The sequence below is a fragment of the Uranotaenia lowii genome, chromosome 2, assembly GCF_029784155.1.
Source record: "Uranotaenia lowii strain MFRU-FL chromosome 2, ASM2978415v1, whole genome shotgun sequence".
In the NCBI taxonomy this organism is placed as follows: Eukaryota; Metazoa; Arthropoda; class Insecta; order Diptera; family Culicidae; genus Uranotaenia; species Uranotaenia lowii.
In genome coordinates, this window is record NC_073692.1 from 384,143,969 (window position 1) to 384,161,663 (window position 17,695).

Consider the following 17,695-nt stretch of genomic DNA (forward strand, 5'->3'; position numbering starts at 1 on the left):
TTTTTCTGTTCAAACTCCCACCTTATTGGCTTATTTGAATAAAAATTATTTTAAGCTAAATTTATCAGTAGTAAATTTTCAGGATAATGTCTTACATGAAAAGGATCAGAAATCGGTTTATTGGATATATTGGAACAGAGTTGAAAAGAAAAACACTTTCGCACGGATCACCTCGTGGGCATCTACATGGTTCCCAGTTTTTTTTTTACCGATGTAAAACCGAAAAGTTTTCAAACTTAAACAATCATATCTGTGTTATGAATATTTGGATAATTGGGGAATATTTCGACGACCAAAGTCAGAATAACATGAATTTCATTTTGTAAAATTGAAAATGTACTAAAGTTTGAAGGTTAGAATGGTCGGCGTTCGACCAGACCGAAAAGATCGATATAGGAACAACTTGAGTTTAATTTACAAATATTTTTCTAATGAAGACAAATTTAATGAATATTGATAATCAGAATCAGTGGTTTAGTATACGAGAAATTCGTTCAAGTGAAGCTAAGTTCATTTAGTAATGGAATTGTCATGAATGCGTGTATCTTTAAAATAATTCGTTTAATCAAAATACTTTCTGAGCAAAAAAAAATAAACTTATGATAATTTATGAAATAAAATAATCTCCTTCAGTAAACGCACAGTTTTTGCAGTTATGGTATTCTCAGCCTTCCCAACTAAATACTTCGTCTAATCGATAGTTGAAGGTGACTGTAACCTTTTTCTTCAATTTCCACTCTTTTTTTGCCCATTACTCATCTATTCAGAAAAACTGGTCAAAATTTCGAACGAACTTTGAATGATTTTGAAGGAACTGTGCAAAATTTGTTCATGCTTTGTATCTTGAAATGCGTTAATTTTTTTCTGTATCTGTATCAAATTTGAGAAATCTTTCAAAATCAGGTGAAAAAATCAAGAAATTTCAGCACTTTTTTTTTGCAAAACTGTAGAATATTAAAAATAAATTTTGATTTCTGAGAATAAAATTAAAAAAGTTTTCATTTTGATTATTTTTCCAAGTCTGCAAGATACGGGACTCTGAAACTATAGTGATCGAGCTTAAATTCCTTCTCTACGTAGCAAACATTTTCGTTACTATACGTATATTTCACATATAATTTGTTATATTTATAACTTAAAAAATAGCATCTGCCTACCTTCCTAAGAGAATTTGTGTTCTGTTATAAATTCGTAATCTTATTTGAGGTAATTTGAAACTTGAATTGTAAAATCTGAGATTTTGATTCTCAAATTTTGATTCAGGATTTTTAAATGTTTCTGTTCCAATTGAAAGTTCTAAACTCTGGTTTTCGAATTTATACTTCTGCGCCTGAATTCTGAATATGAATGTCTTGTTTTTCTACGAAAAATAATAAAAATTAATTTTTGCCTGACTGGAGCTAAAACGACCTGTTGTAAACTACCACTAGATTGCTGAAATTCCTCCAAAAGGAATATGGTCGGCAGTAAACCGTGATAAATAATCAATTCCCACAAATTATCGTTGCTCCCCGCTAGCTCGTTCCATGTTTATGTACAGTGCATACCTACCCACTTCTGCTCAGAACCAACGCTGGTATCCAGCAGATCTCGCATCGCATATTCTCAATTCAATTTACCCGCAAATTGCTAGTATAGTGCTTGGCTCCTCTGATAACAACAACCAGACGCTCTCAAGAACAACGGAAGTGTGCCGCTGGTTTTTTTTTTCTCTTATGACTTTCTGTTGCGCGTTTTGGTTCAAATCAAATATTTATGCACTAACTTTCCTTCGTTTTTTTTTCTTCGTTCTTATTACAGACTGAGGAGATACAAACACGAGATGGCTTCCCTGGCCGACCCTGACACGGTTTGGTTGGAGGAACTGCTATCGGACGTTCAGCTGGAACAGTTTTTGCCGCGGATACGGGACGAGCTGCAGATTACCCGGTTGGCACATTTCGACTACGTCCAGGTTGATGATTTGGTGAAGATTGGTTTGGGTAAGCCCGGCATCCGGCGGCTTCTAGAGGCTGTGAAAAAGAAGAAAGCCCAACAGTGGCGGCGAAACATTCTCTCGAAGCTAATCGGTGGGGGCAAACAGCAGCCCCACAAGAAGCCAACCCGGGAAAGCGAGGAACCATCGGCACTGGCTTTGACGTGTCTGATTCACGAGAAAGATGTCACAATGTCAGTCAAGCTAGGAGACGGCTCGTTTGGAGTTGTTAGACGAGGAGAATGGAATGCTCCCGGTGGACAACTTGTCCAGGTGGCGGTTAAAATCCTCAAAGCAGATACCCTGGCACAGCCAGGTGTTATCGAAGATTTCTTCAAAGAAGTCCAAGCCATGCATGCACTCAACCATACTAATTTGGTCCGATTGTACGGAGTTGTACTTTCGCAACCGATGATGATGGTCACCGAACTTGCAGCGAACGGTTCCTTACTTGATACTCTGAGAAAGCAATGTAAAAATACCTCATTAGCTACCATCTGGAACTGGGCCGTCCAAGTAGCAACCGGGATGGCCTACCTGGAAAGCAAAAGATTTTTGCACCGGGATCTTGCCTGTCGAAACGTCCTGCTAGCTTCAGGAAACAAAATCAAAATTGGAGATTTTGGTTTGATGAGAGCGCTTCCCCAACAAGAGGATTGCTACGTGATGACCGAGCACAAGAAGGTCCCGTTCCCTTGGTGTGCACCGGAGTCATTACGATACCGGCAGTTCAGCCATGCCTCGGATACCTGGATGTTTGCGGTGACTTTGTGGGAAATGTTCACCTTTGGAGAGGATCCTTGGGTCGGTCTTAATGGTTCACAGATTTTGAGGAAAATCGATCGTGAAGGTGAACGACTACACCATCCAGATGCATGCCCACCGGATGTTTATCAGCTGATGCTACAGTGCTGGGATAAAACTCCAGCGGAACGACCCACCTTTGCCGCCATCAAGTAATTAAAAGTCTTAAAGTAAAACTTTTCAAATTAGAATTAATTTACTTTCTCATCTTTTAGGGAATTTCTTATGGGGGCGCCCATTCCCATCTTCCGGGCGGTCATGAATTACGAGGCAGAGTCGCGGCTGATCATCGAACAGGGCGATACGCTAGCCATCATAGATGACCGCCCGGGTCTGCAGTTTATCAAAGGTCAAAACCAACGGACGTTCGATATTGGCACTTTCCCTCGGTAAGTACTGAAGCGAACTAAAATATAATAACTAGATACGGTGATCTCCACAAAATAATTTTGGCAGCATCTCCTACACTGAAGTCAATAAATTTGGATAGGGTTAAGTTCAGGGTAGAATGTGGATTACGTTAACCAGTAGTTCACATGCGAATTTGAACCAGATCGTACCACGAGATATGGGAAGTCGTAAAAGTATTCCCGTCCAAAATACGCTTTCTCATGATTCAGAATGGTACAGAAGACCTTGAGACGTGTTCCTGTTTGCAACCACTTTTGTGGAATTGAGATCGACAAAGCGAGCACCCTATCACAACCGCCCCCCCCCTCCCCTTCACTGAGATTTTCATCCTGTGTAGATAATTCATCCCTTCTGAAGACATCCTGCGCGCGGTTGGTTGCTCCACTCCGGCTGGGGCTGAGCAAATGGCCTGAAATCTGAACAGGCCGTACCATACACCATGCTACAGAGGGTTGTTTGGACAAAACATGTTGATCCCGATCGATTTTACTCAAACCGACTGCGCGTTCATTCAAGCAGTGCCATACACGATGCAAATCGTATTCGCAGCGACAGAATTTCATCGCATTTGTACAAATTTGGTGTAATGTAAGGCCAGCTTAATAGCAGGAAAAAGCACATTTTGTGCGTTTGTTCTCTTGTTTGCTTCCAGATTTGCTGGAGAATATACTGTACGGCAAAACAGTTCCATATTGATAGGATTACAACGATATGTGACGGATCGGGTGTTCTCTGATACGTGGAAGCGGCAGAATCTAGTCCTTCCGCAAAAAACGGGTAAGCCTCCAGGAGACCCATCGGCGTACCAGCCGATCTTTTTACTGGACACAGTGGGTAAGGTCTCGAAGAAGTTGATTCAGAACCGACTCTAGAGTAAGGTTGCAACTGCAAAAATGCAACTTTTTTTTCTTGCATTCGAATTATTAGACCCTAAGTTATGTTTAAAAGACAAAAAAAGTTTTGGGAAACGTAAGGCTTTTTTCTTAGACACCAAAATGTTTAAACCTTTTGAGTAAATTATAAAATTATTCATTTTTAACACTTTTTTGTTAAGCGTGTAAAAATGAAAAATATTTCGAAAGGAAGCTTAGAAAATAAGCTTTCAAACGATGTATTGGGAATTGATGTAGAATTTCATTCTAAGGAGAAAATTTAATTTGAATATTATCAAACCCCATAGTGCAGCGGAGGTACAGCTACTTGCCACAGTAGCTATCCAGGCAGTGGAAAGCTGGATGCACTCCAAGTGCCTGCGTCTAGCCAACCACATAACCGAGATGGTGCTGATCATAAACCTGATCTCACTCCAAACAGGTACCATTGCAGTTGGGCCGTGTGATATCGTATCCAAACGCTCAATAAAGTTCCTAGGGGTGATGATCGACGACAGACTCAGCTGCACGAGTCATGTCGATTACGTGGCCACGGCCGCAGTCACACGGATGATGTCGGGCTCCTCGGCAATCCGCGGTAGCAAGAGGAGGATACTGTCAAGCGTTATCACGTCAATCTTGCGGTACGGAGTAGCGGCCTAGAGGCAGGCCCTGGGAAGACAATGTAACCTGCAGAGACTTAGCATAGTTCAGCGGCTGATGCACCTGCGGGTTATCAGTGGATACCGGACCATCTCATTCGAAGCCGCCTGCGTAGAAACGGGCTTTATGCCCATCTCGGTTTTGCTAGAGGATGATGTCTATTGCTATGACAATAAATACATGCCCAACGTACGAGATCTCGCTAATTAGGACTCGACGTTCAACTGGCAGCAGCTGAGGGACAGCTCAGCGAAAGGAAGGTGAACCCATCGTCTGATCCCGCACATCGGGAGCTGGATCAGGAGAAGACACGGTGAAGTGGAATTCCATATGACGCAGTTTCTGACTGGTCATGGATGCTTCATGAAGTACCACTTCCGGTTTGGATATGTGGCCTCGCCATATTGCCCAGATTGAGGTGAAGAACAGGAAACACCTGAACACGCGGTGTTTGCCTGTCCGATGTTTGCGACGGTACGTATCAAAATACTCCATCTGCGGGCCCGACACGACAGCAAACAACGCGGTGCAGAGGATGTGTACGGACTCCAACACTTGGCATGCGGTCAGCGATGGGTTCACCCGGATCATGACTACCCTGCAGAACGGTGTACTCCATCGACGGGGATCATTTGAGCTACAAAGATAAGTCATCATCTTCTGCGTCGCGAAGGTCTTGGGTGCGCCGGCGAACATCTGTAGGATATCCCAACGCTGGAGGGGGGGGGGGGAGGGGGGAGGGGTATCCGAGTAGTGCCGCTTCCAAAGGGGGAAATTGCGGGGATAAGACTACCTTCCTCGTAGCGGACTTCGTAGTAACGGGGTTAACCACTGTCGGGGGATATCCACGGGTAGAGTCTGTGTAGGATGTCGTCACTGTCGGAAAACATCCGAGTCGTAGCGTTCAAAGTCCCGAATGTGTGCCGTGACAATTGCGAATCCAGGACAAGCTGCTCTCGATCTGGCACACGACGGGCAGAAGAAGCCGCGGGCCGAAAATTCTAAGGTTGCCAGCCAAAGGGATAAAGAAGACCGGACAAACGGTCGGAGTTGACTAACCCCACGACGGGGGACTGCCGAGTAGTGTGCGTCAGACCCCACGGTTTGATGCTACAGAGATGAAGCAACATCTACTGCGTAGCGGATACCGTGGGTGCACCGTGGGGAGTATCCGAATAGGGCGGTTCCCATCGATCGAAGCTGCGGGGATAAGACTATACCTTCTCCGCAGTGGAAATCGTTGGGAAAAGGTTATTTCACGATCGGGGAATACACACGGGCAGAGTGGCTCTCGACGTCGGGTGAGCCATTCAAGTCGGAGTAGGATGACGTCTTCGTCGGGAATCATCCGAGTCGTTGCGTTAAGACCCGCGCGTGTGCTGTGACAGGCACGAGTTTAGGATAAGTTGCCCTCGACCGCCAATACGACGAGCACTATGGTTGCAAACATCGAATCTTGGAGATAAGAGGTCGGGCTTCGAGTCGTTAGAGGAGAGGTCAGGCCTCGAATCTTCAGGAGGAGAGGTTTGTGAGGTCAACCCCGAGTCTTTATGATAAGAGGTAGGGTCTCGAGTCGTAAAAGGAGAGATCAGGCCTTTAATCAACAAGAGGAAGGGTATAAGTGGTCACCTCGAGTCATTACGAGAAGAGGTCAGATCTCGAGTCGCTTGAGGAGAAATCGGGCCTTGAATAGTGCAGAGGAGAGGTCAACCTCGAGTCGTTGCGAGGAGGGGTCGGATCTCGAGTTTTTTGAGGAGAGATCACGAGAGTCGCGAAGAAGAGAGGTTTATGTGGGAATCTCGAGTCACTGCGAGGATATATTGGTTCTCAAATTGCTAGAGGAATATTCGGACGTCGAGTCGTAAGGATGAGAGGTTTTGTTGAAAGTGATCTCGTCAATGAGTATTGCCTTGGAACGCACTAGCGCGAATAGACTTCCCACTATTGAAGCATAGTGTGTTAAACAGTTCGAGGTGGGTACTAGGTCTGCGGCCCTTGGTGAAGTTTAGGGAGTAAGAGGTATACACAGAGTAGGTATATCATGAGTCTTCCTATTGTACCCATGGACCCAGAGTAACAAACTGGGGGTACGCGGTGGCTCGCCGTGCCTTGGAATACAATCCGTAAACCGGGATTTACCACCTGGGTAATCAACTAATAAAAAAAAGCAGTCTAGTGCCAGTGATTGCCTAATCGGCATAGCGTACATCCGACCTAACGACAAAATGGTGTAACAGCCATATTTGGCCCTGCGTCCTTTGAGTCGAACAGTTTTCGATTGGATAACGTTCTGCCATATGACCTATTTGGACTCATTTGGACTTTTGGTGTTAACTATTCTTAAGCTTCATTTTTTGCTACCATGACAAGCAGATAAGCATTTAATAAAAAAAGTTATAACCATTTCAATATAAAAAAAAATCTGAATCCATTGAAAAGTATTTAAAAATGGCAGACTTTGCTTGCTAGTGCTTTTAATGATTTCATGAAAAAGTTTGTGCAAAGGTTATATAAATCAATAAATTCCCGGGCTATGCAGAGCAGTTTTCTGAGATTTTTTATTCTCAACCTACGGTATCACAGCTTTCAAATAAGCAGTCAAAAACGCAATAATTAAAAAAATAAAATTAAATAAAAAATTGTATAAAATCCAATATCTTTTCTGGGGTACGAGTTAGGTTTGTGCTTTGTTCTAATGAATTGTACTGCAAGAATCAAGGAACATTTTTTATCCAAAGTTAAATTTTTGGAACTTTCAGTACATTTCTGTAATTTTTGTAGCAAAAAATTTTGTTTTCTCATTCAAATTTCCATACAAAATCAAAAGTCTTTGCGCTAATAGACTTGAATACTTGATGGATTGCTTCCAAGATTTGTAATGCAATTTCTGGCAGCAAAAGCAACCAAAAAAAGTTATGGGAGGTGTAAAAATTTAAGAATTTGAAATCTCCATACAAAGCTTGTAGCGGTCTAAAATGTACAAATGTTCATCCTGGAATCTCTCATCGTTAATCTCGGATGAAGAACTTTTGTGAAGAGCTGAAGAGCATGAAGGCAGATGAAATTACTAACCTTCAGAAAAGTGTGAGTTATCATAAATTATGTCGGGAATTAATAGATAAGTAAGTAAAGAAAATTGCTTTGTTTATAACTATAAGTAAGTACTTAATAAGAATTACCGGAGAGCTGTGAATAAAATTTAAAATTAGATTTAGTTTCTCAGTCTACAAAAACTTTGAACTATGAATAAAACAATTTATATTTTGTTCACAGAAACGTCGCAGTAGATGCTGCTAAACATCGAGGCGGCACAAGCACCATCAGTCGTCCCTTGCATGATTCATTCCGGCATACAGCCCATGGTACGGCCTTCGGTACGTCATGGGGAAATCCAGGGACTTTGGAAATGAATGGCGAAGTTAAGCTGAGAAGTGCGTATTCTATTCTGTAAAATTCAAAATAATAGAGTTTCATAACAAAAACTGTTTCCATTTCCAGGCAAAAACAAGGATAACTCAAATGCGGACAGGAGGGGTAAATGTATCTCGGAACAGTATGCCAAGGAGCGCAAAAGTAATGCTCACAAACAGTTTGCTTACAACAAACTGGTCAATGAAAATAATCACAAAATGAGAATGCAACAGCAGAATCAGCTGGTGAAAGATGCAAAAAATCGCCCTCTTCGACCTCCCCAGCCTCAGAGTCTTCCTGCACATGGGTCTGATTCGGCTGAGGGTATCCTCATTGATTTGTCCTCACCGGGAGAAGATTCTAGTTCGAATGGATCATTTTCAGCCCCAAGCCCCTCTTGTCGACAATTTACCAGTATTCTAGATGAACCGATAGATGTCCCAACGTTGAGCCACAATACGGAACAGGAACCGTCGATGTTCGATGATCAAGAGTTCGAACAACAAACAGCCCGCTTGCAACCCCCTCCTTATCAGATGCCTCCTAAGTATACGAATACCATGAACATAGCGGTTGATGTGGGTGAATCAGATCCGTTCGACACGAAAACAGTATTCCAAATAGAGAACAAAGTTTCTCCGAATCAATTTCAACAAAATGCTACTTCTGATTATGAGAGTGGCCCGTCCAGTGTTGTAAGTGCCCGGGAACTGATGGCTTCCATAAAAAGACAACAGACACTGGAGGAGGCAGACGCGGGAGCTTGTGGACCAGTTTATGGGAATGTTAGTAGAGGCGCTATATCCAAAATCAATTCCAACTATGGAAAAGTAAGTGATTTGGAAGAATTATCCAATTCCATGATAGCTTCCATGAATAGTACCGGAAATACCTCTGGTAGTTCGTATGGAAGCACTGGTATAGGAACGAATGATTCTTTAGAGGTTAATCTTAGTAATTTAACTTTAGAAAGCGATCAAAGTAATTTAGGCGTTACTCCTAAAAAAATAGACAAATCGTTCCTTGCGGAACTGGAAAAAGATATTTATAAAAATCAATCAAACAGTTTGAACAACTCGCAAACATACGCGGCCAAGGCAAATGCTAAGGACAGTTCAGTGAATCACATCTCTAGTCTCATGAGTTCGCTTTCAAAGTACGAAAGCACTAGCGCTTACGGAAGCAACCATGAATCTGTATCCAATAAAAATATGAATGCTAACTTGCTACAAACTTACGCTAACAGCAGCGTAGGATCTACCAATGAAAATTTGGTCCAGCAGCGCAATTACGAAAGTACGGCTTCAATGATTTCGCCTAAGAAACAGAACAATGTGCCACCATCCGATACCAACAGTTTGGTAACACAGATGTGGATGGAACGAAATACTACTCCAACTGGAAATGAAATCGTTTACGGAAATGCTTCCGCCCAGTCTCCCCAGAAAACGCACAACTACGTCGCAGTGTCCAATCGTCCAATGTCTCGCATTCAGAACGATACCCGCCACTACGGATCTACACCGAATGTGACGGCCATCAACTTGGTAGCTCAACAGCTCCAGCAACAAGCCGCTCAGTCTCAATCGGTGACTTCAGTTCCTTCAAAAACACAACCGGCCCAAAATATTTATAACAGCGTTTACAATGGCAACGACATCTACTCCACCGTCGGAAGTGACATCTACGATACAGTTGCAGCCACACCGTCTGTCTATTACGAGAGGGTTCCCCAGCAGCAGCAACAACAGCAAATATACAACAATGTCAATAGCCAGCTCCCTGTTGCAGGAGCCATTTACGATGAAGTAACAAACGATGAATTCCTTAGACCGACGAGACCAGCACCTACGGCACCCCTCTCGGCTCAGCAGATCCAGCGAAGGTTGGATAGGCTTGCTCAGCAGGATCAACAGGTGACCGCACTGATGGCTGAGCTGGGAACCGATGCCAGTGAACCGGAAGCCCGGGAAGCACTGGTGGCCGTTGGCTGGGATCATAACATGGCCATTCGGCACTTCAAGATAGAGCGGCTTTGTAGGTGAGTGTGTAGCAGTTGAAAAATAAACCTTATGTAGCATTGATGGGAGAAGGGAGAAGGAAGAAGGGAGAAGGAAGAAGGGAGAAGGAAGAAGGGAGAAGAGAATAGAGGAGAAAAGAGAAATGGAAAAGGTAAACGAGAAGAAATATGGAAAAGGGAAAAGAAAAAAGGGAAAAGGGAAAAAAGAGAAAAGGGGAAAGAAAAATGAGAAAAGGGAAAGGAAAAAGGGACCAATGAGAAAAGAGAGATGAGAGAGGAGAGAGGAAAGATGAGAGAGGAGAGAGGAAAGATGAGAGAGGAGAGAGGAAAGATGAGAGAGGAGAGAGGAAAGATGAGAGAGGATAGAGGAAAGATGAGAGAGGAGAGAGGAAAGATGAGAGAAGAGAGAGGAAAGATGAGAGAAGAAAGAGGAAAGATGAGAGAGGGGAGAGGAAAGATGAGAGAGGAGAGAGGAAAGATGAGAGAGGAGAGAGGAAAGATGAGAGAGGAAAGAGGAAAGATGAGAGAGGAGAGAGGAAAGATGAGAGAGGAGAGAGGAAAGAGGAAAGATGAGAGGTGGGAGAGGAAAGATAAGAGGTGGGAGAGGACAGATGAGAGGTGGGAGAGATGAGAGGTAGGAGAGGAGAGATGAGAGGTGGGAGAGATGAGAGGTGGGAGAGGAGAGATGAGAGGTGGGAGAGATGAGAGGTGGGAGAGGAGAGATGAGAGGTGGGAGAGGAGAGCTGAGAGGTGGGAGAGGAGAGCTGAGAGGTGGGAGAGGAGAGATGAGAGGTGGGAGAGGAGAGATGAGAGGTGGGAGAGGAGAGATGAGAGGTGGGAGAGGAGAGATGAGAGGTGGGAGAGGAGAGATGAGAGTGGAGAAGGGAGATGAGAGAGGAGAGAGGAGAGAGGAGAGAGGAGAGAGGAGAGAGGAGAGAGGAGAGAGGAGAGAGGAGAGAGGAGAGAGGAGAGAGGAGAGAGGAGAGAGAAGAGAGGAGAGAGGAGAGAGGAGAGAGGAGAGAGGAGAGAGGAGAGAGGAGAGAGGAGAGAGGAGAGAGGAGAGAGGAGAGAGGAGAGAGGAGAGAGGAGAGAGGAGAGAGGAGAGAGGAGAGAGGAGAGAGGAGAGAGGAGAACGGAGAGAGAGACAAAAATGACAACAATGACAAAAATGACAAAAATGACAAAAATGACAAAAATGACAAAAATGACAAAAATGACAAAAATGACAAAAATGACAAAAATGACAAAAATGACAAAAATGACAAAAATGACAAAAATGACAAAAATGACAAAAATGACAAAAATGACAAAAATGACAAAAATGACAAAAATGACAAAAATGACAAAAATGACAAAAATGACAATAATGACAAAAATGACAAAAATGACAAAAATGACAAAAATGACAAAAATGACAAAAATGACAAAAATGACAAAAATGACAAAAATGACAAAAATGACAAAAATGACAAAAATGACAAAAATGACAAAAATGACAAAAATGACAAAAATGACAAAAATGACAAAAATGACAAAAATGACAAAAATGACAAAAATGACAAAAATGACAAAAATGACAAAAATGACAAAAATGACAAAAATGACAAAAATGACAAAAATGACAAAAATGACAAAAATGACAAAAATGACAAAAATGACAAAAATGACAAAAATGACAAAAATGACAAAAATGACAAAAATGACAAAAATGACAAAAATGACAAAAATGACAAAAATGACAAAAATGACAAAAATGACACAAATGACAAAAATGACAAAAATGACAAAAATGACAAAAATGACAAAAATGACAAAAATGACAAAAATGACAAAAATGACAAAAATGACAAAAATGACAAAAATGACAAAAATGACAAAAATGACAAAAATGACAAAAATGACAAAAATGACAAAAATGACAAAAATGACAAAAATGACAAAAATGACAAAAATGACAAAAATGACAAAAATGACAAAAATGACAAAAATGACAAAAATGACAAAAATGACAAAAATGACAAAAATGACAAAAATGACAAAAATGACAAAAATGACAAAAATGACAAAAATGACAAAAATGACAAAAATGACAAAAATGACAAAAATGACAAAAATGACAAAAATGACAAAAATGACAAAAATGACAAAAATGACAAAAATGACAAAAATGACAAAAATGACAAAAATGACAAAAATGACAAAAATGACAAAAATGACAAAAATGACAAAAATGACACAAATGACACAAATGACACAAATGACAAAAATGACAAAAATGACAAAAATGACAAAAATGACAAAAATGACAAAAATGACAAAAATGACAAAAATGACAAAAATGACAAAAATGACAAAAATGACAAAAATGACAAAAATGACAAAAATGACAAAAATGACAAAAATGACAAAAATGACAAAAATGACAAAAATGACAAAAATGACAAAAATGACAAAAATGACAAAAATGACAAAAATGACAAAAATGACAAAAATGACAAAAATGACAAAAATGACAAAAATGACAAAAATGACAAAAATGACAAAAATGACAAAAATGACAAAAATGACAAAAATGACAAAAATGACAAAAATGACAAAAATGACAAAAATGACAAAAATGACAAAAATGACAAAAATGACAAAAATGACAAAAATGACAAAAATGACAAAAATGACAAAAATGACAAAAATGACAAAAATGACAAAAATGACAAAAATGACAAAAATGACAAAAATGACAAAAATGACAAAAATGACAAAAATGACAAAAATGACAAAAATGACAAAAATGACAAAAATGACAAAAATGACAAAAATGACAAAAATGACAAAAATGACAAAAATGACAAAAATGACAAAAATGACAAAAATGACAAAAATGACAAAAATGACAAAAATGACAAAAATGACAAAAATGACAAAAATGACAAAAATGACAAAAATGACAAAAATGACAAAAATGACAAAAATGACAAAAATGACAAAAATGACAAAAATGACAAAAATGACAAAAATGACAAAAATGACAAAAATGACAAAAATGACAAAAATGACAAAAATGACAAAAATGACAAAAATGACAAAAATGACAAAAATGACAAAAATGACAAAAATGACAAAAATGACAAAAATGACAAAAATGACAAAAATGACAAAAATGACAAAAATGACAAAAATGACAAAAATGACAAAAATGACAAAAATGACAAAAATGACAAAAATGACAAAAATGACAAAAATGACAAAAATGACAAAAATGACAAAAATGACAAAAATGACAAAAATGACAAAAATGACAAAAATGACAAAAATGACAAAAATGACAAAAATGACAAAAATGACAAAAATGACAAAAATGACAAAAATGACAAAAATGACAAAAATTACAAAAATTACAAAAGTTACAAAAATGACAAAAATGACAAAAATGACAGAAAATGACAAAGATGACAGAAATGACAGAAATGACAAAAATGACAAAAATAACAAAAATAACAAAAATGACAAAAATGACAAAAATGACAAAAATGACAAAAATGACAAAAATGACAAAAATGACAAAAATGACAAAAATGACAAAAATGACAAAAATGACAAAAATGACAAAACTGACAAAACTGACAAAACTGACAAAACTGACAAAAATGACAAAAATGACAAAAATGACAAAAATGACAAAAATGACAAAAATGACAAAAATGACAAAAATGACAAAAATGACAAAAATGACAAAAATGACAAAAATGACAAAAATGACAAAAATGACACAAATGACAAAAATGACAAAAATGACAAAAATGACAAAAATGACAAAAATGACAAAAATGACAAAAATGACAAAAATGACAAAAATGACAAAAATGACAAAAATGACAAAAATGACAAAAATGACAAAAATGACAAAAATGACAAAAATGACAAAAATGACAAAAATGACAAAAATGACAAAAATGACAAAAATGACAAAAATGACAAAAATGACAAAAATGACAAAAATGACAAAGATGACAAAAATGACAAAAATGACAAAAATGACAAAAATGACAAAAATGACAAAAATGACAAAAATGACAAAAATGACAAAAATGACAAAAATGACAAAAATGACAAAAATGACAAAAATGACAAAAATGACAAAAATGACAAAAATGACAAAAATGACAAAAATGACAAAAATGACAAAAATGACAAAAATGACAAAAATGACAAAAATGACAAAAATGACAAAAATGACAAAAATGACAAAAATGACAAAAATGACAAAAATGACAAAAATGACAAAAATGACAAAAATGACAAAAATGACAAAAATGACAAAAATGACAAAAATGACAAAAATGACAAAAATGACAAAAATGACAAAAATGACAAAAATGACAAAAATGACAAAAATGACAAAAATGACAAAAATGACAAAAATGACAAAAATGACAAAAATGACAAAAATGACAAAAATGACAAAAATGACAAAAATGACAAAAATGACAAAAATGACAAAAATGACAAAAATGACAAAAATTACAAAAGTTACAAAAATTACAAAAATGACAAAAATGACAGAAAATGACAAAGATGACAGAAATGACAGAAATGACAAAAATGACAAAAATAACAAAAATGACAAAAATAACAAAAATAACAAAAATGACAAAAATGACAAAAATGACAAAAATGACAAAAATGACAAAAATGACAAAAATGACAAAAATGACAAAAATGACAAAAATGACAAAAATGACAAAAATGACAAAAATGACAAAAATGACAAAAATGACAAAAATGACAAAAATGACAAAAATGACAAAAATGACAAAAATGACAAAAATGACAAAAATGACAAAAATGACAAAAATGACAAAAATGACAAAAATGACAAAAATGACAAAAATGACAAAAATGACAAAAATGGCAAAAATGACAAAAATGACAAAAATGACAAAAATGACAAAAATGACAAAAATGGCAAAAATGACAGAAATGATAGAAAATGACAGAAATGATAGAAAATGACAAAAATGACAAAAACGGCAAAACGGCAAAAATGACAAAATGTTAAAAATAACAAATATATAAAAAATAATAAAAATTGCAAAAATGACACAAATGAAAAAGACAAAATTTACAAAAATGCCAAACATGACAGAAAATTGTAATTAAAAATGTGTAATGTTGACATTAAAAACAAATGTACTTTTCCAGTGCGATTAGGCACGTTCACCTTTTCGTAGAAATCATACGAACCGGAAAATGAAATTGATATTTAGTGTTCTGATTTGAAAACCTCGTTCATCGCCAAGGCCATTGAACATTTGATCAATTTAACATTTATTGGCGTTTTGGCGCCTTTCACCAAAACCCAAAATCATCACCATTATTTTATTGATCGCCCATTCTCGTGCTCAATCAATCTTCAGTAAGTATTATAGTAGGTAATTGCTCGGGGAAGGTCCACTTACCAAAAAGCCCCAGAAGCACTTTCAAGCGATATCGATGATATGTAGAAGTAATAATGATGTTCGCCCATTTGCCGGTCGGTCACTTTTGAAATGGCTTTGGTTGGTGCATTTGCATGGCACACGGAATATTGAATTGGTTTTCCAACGTTCGTTCGTTCGGTCACACTTCCTGGAAGATGCTGATACTTAAAAGTACCATAAATTTTAACCGTTTGGCAATTTATTAACCGGTCTCTTTTTCTTTTGCAGACTTGGCTTGGCGAATCGGTTGAAATGCGAAGAGGCGCTACATAAAACTGGTTGGAGCATCCAACTGGCCGCATCGATCCTGTTGGAAACTTAAGTGAATTGAATGTGAAAAAAAACCACCCACTTACTACTAAACATCACGAACATACTACCTGAATGTAAAAGCTGTAAAAGTCTCGGGAATGGATGACAACGATTTTATGAGTTTTCTGCTAAGCTTTTTCGCAGGCTTATTTATTGTTTTTAAGAAAAAAGAAACTAAAGTACCGCTCAAGTTATTGAGCACTATTATTTTTTATCAGTAAGTTTAATGTAAATATTTGTTTAATAGTATTACGCGCAGATGGATGAAATAGTTAACTGTATCGTGTACAAAACAATTAGCAATTTTAAGATCCCCAACCAACGCATGAACTGCTATCCATCTTCCAACATAGTGATCAAACTCAATTAATGGAGCTTCTCTTTGATGCAACCTTCAGTAGAACTGTATTTTTATTACATAACTGGCAGAAGAAAACAAAAGTAGAAATCAATTGCAGGTTGTTAGGCAATACTTTGCTCGAACAAGAAATGATCTTCTCAAAAATATGCTCTCTATTTTTGTCCGTTACTATGATAGAAGTGTTCAAGTCGAAAAGATATTGAAGATTAAACTAAAACTCAGTTTAATGATATAAATCAGGGGTGTCATCGAAATGCCAAATGTCGGAAATGAATGATGCTAATTGACGATTAACTTAGGTGGGTTTTTGATTAAAGTATTTATACCCTTTTATTTTTTGAAGAAGCTCTTGGTTTTTTCTATGAGTGAACTCCTTCTAATGTCTTTAAACGTTACATTTTACAGGGGAATAAAAAGGTCAAATTAATAATCTTCATAGAAGGTTAAAATAGGAATGCTTATTGGAGACTTAAATCGGAATCAATTTAAAAAATTTGGGGGGTTTTTAAGATTTTTTATAGCAATTATCTGAAATCCAATTATTCATTACTTTAAATGATCTGAAATCGTAGAATGGATCAAACAATCCAAAAAATAAAAAGGTAATGATTTTTTTGGTCCGAAAAAAGTAAATTTTTTATAGTTCAACTAAAATTTGCCCTCGAGAAAATCGTCATATCTAGCTAGAGCTTTGGTTATTATTAGATAGTCTATTTAACAGTATTTGTTTAAACTAATTGAATGAAGAAGAATTGTTTAAACTATCTACTATGTTATCGATTGGAATGCAAACGTTTACTGTACAACCTGAGAGGTGGGAAAATCAGAATCTCTCGAAATCTCTTCTCGAAGCCTGAGTTGCACGCAGGCCTCTTATAGAAAATAGCAAATAAAAAAACAACCTGCCGAAATCTATAGCACTTGGTTACAAATCAGTTCAGTATAGTCTATATTTACATCATCTTTACATACAGAAACTTATGTGAAATATTGAAATATATTTTAACTAACTACTCAGTTTAGTCAACAAATTCGTTTGATTTTGATTGCTATCCGAACACTATCCCTGATTTGGCTTGAGTTTTGAAGAAGCTTATACTTATATTTTCTGTGTTATGATGAGTGATAGAAGTTTTTGAAAATGAGAAAAGAAGAACACTATAATAAGGATTGAAATAAAAAAAGGAACAAGAGAGGAAAAAAAATCCCGACAAGTATAATGAAAAATAAATTAAATAAATAAATTTAAAGAAATAAACGTTAATAATCCGTTCAAAACAACATTAAAATGATAAGGTCTAAAATAAGAGGGACTAAAATAAAAATGATTAAAACAGAGTGAAATAACAATAAAGATAAAATAAATTAAAATGAAAGAATCTAAAATAA

General features: G+C 37.4%; 1 protein-coding gene across 3 annotated transcripts in view; it reads left to right on the forward strand.

Moving 5' to 3' along the window:
* The window catches only part of LOC129748338 (activated Cdc42 kinase Ack), a 70,987-nt gene extending 53,650 nt beyond the window's left edge, over window positions 1-17,337 (forward strand). For all 3 annotated transcript variants that reach the window (XM_055742901.1, XM_055742902.1, XM_055742903.1), the window contains exons 2-6: window positions 1,801-2,931; window positions 2,995-3,168; window positions 7,999-8,156; window positions 8,224-10,177; window positions 15,862-17,337. In XM_055742901.1, coding sequence (XP_055598876.1) covers window positions 1,823-2,931; window positions 2,995-3,168; window positions 7,999-8,156; window positions 8,224-10,177; window positions 15,862-15,955 — 3,489 coding nt within the window. In that variant the 5' untranslated portion in view covers window positions 1,801-1,822 and the 3' untranslated portion in view covers window positions 15,956-17,337. The remainder of the gene's footprint in view (window positions 1-1,800; window positions 2,932-2,994; window positions 3,169-7,998; window positions 8,157-8,223; window positions 10,178-15,861) is intronic.
* Window positions 17,338-17,695: the final 358 nt, after the last annotated feature.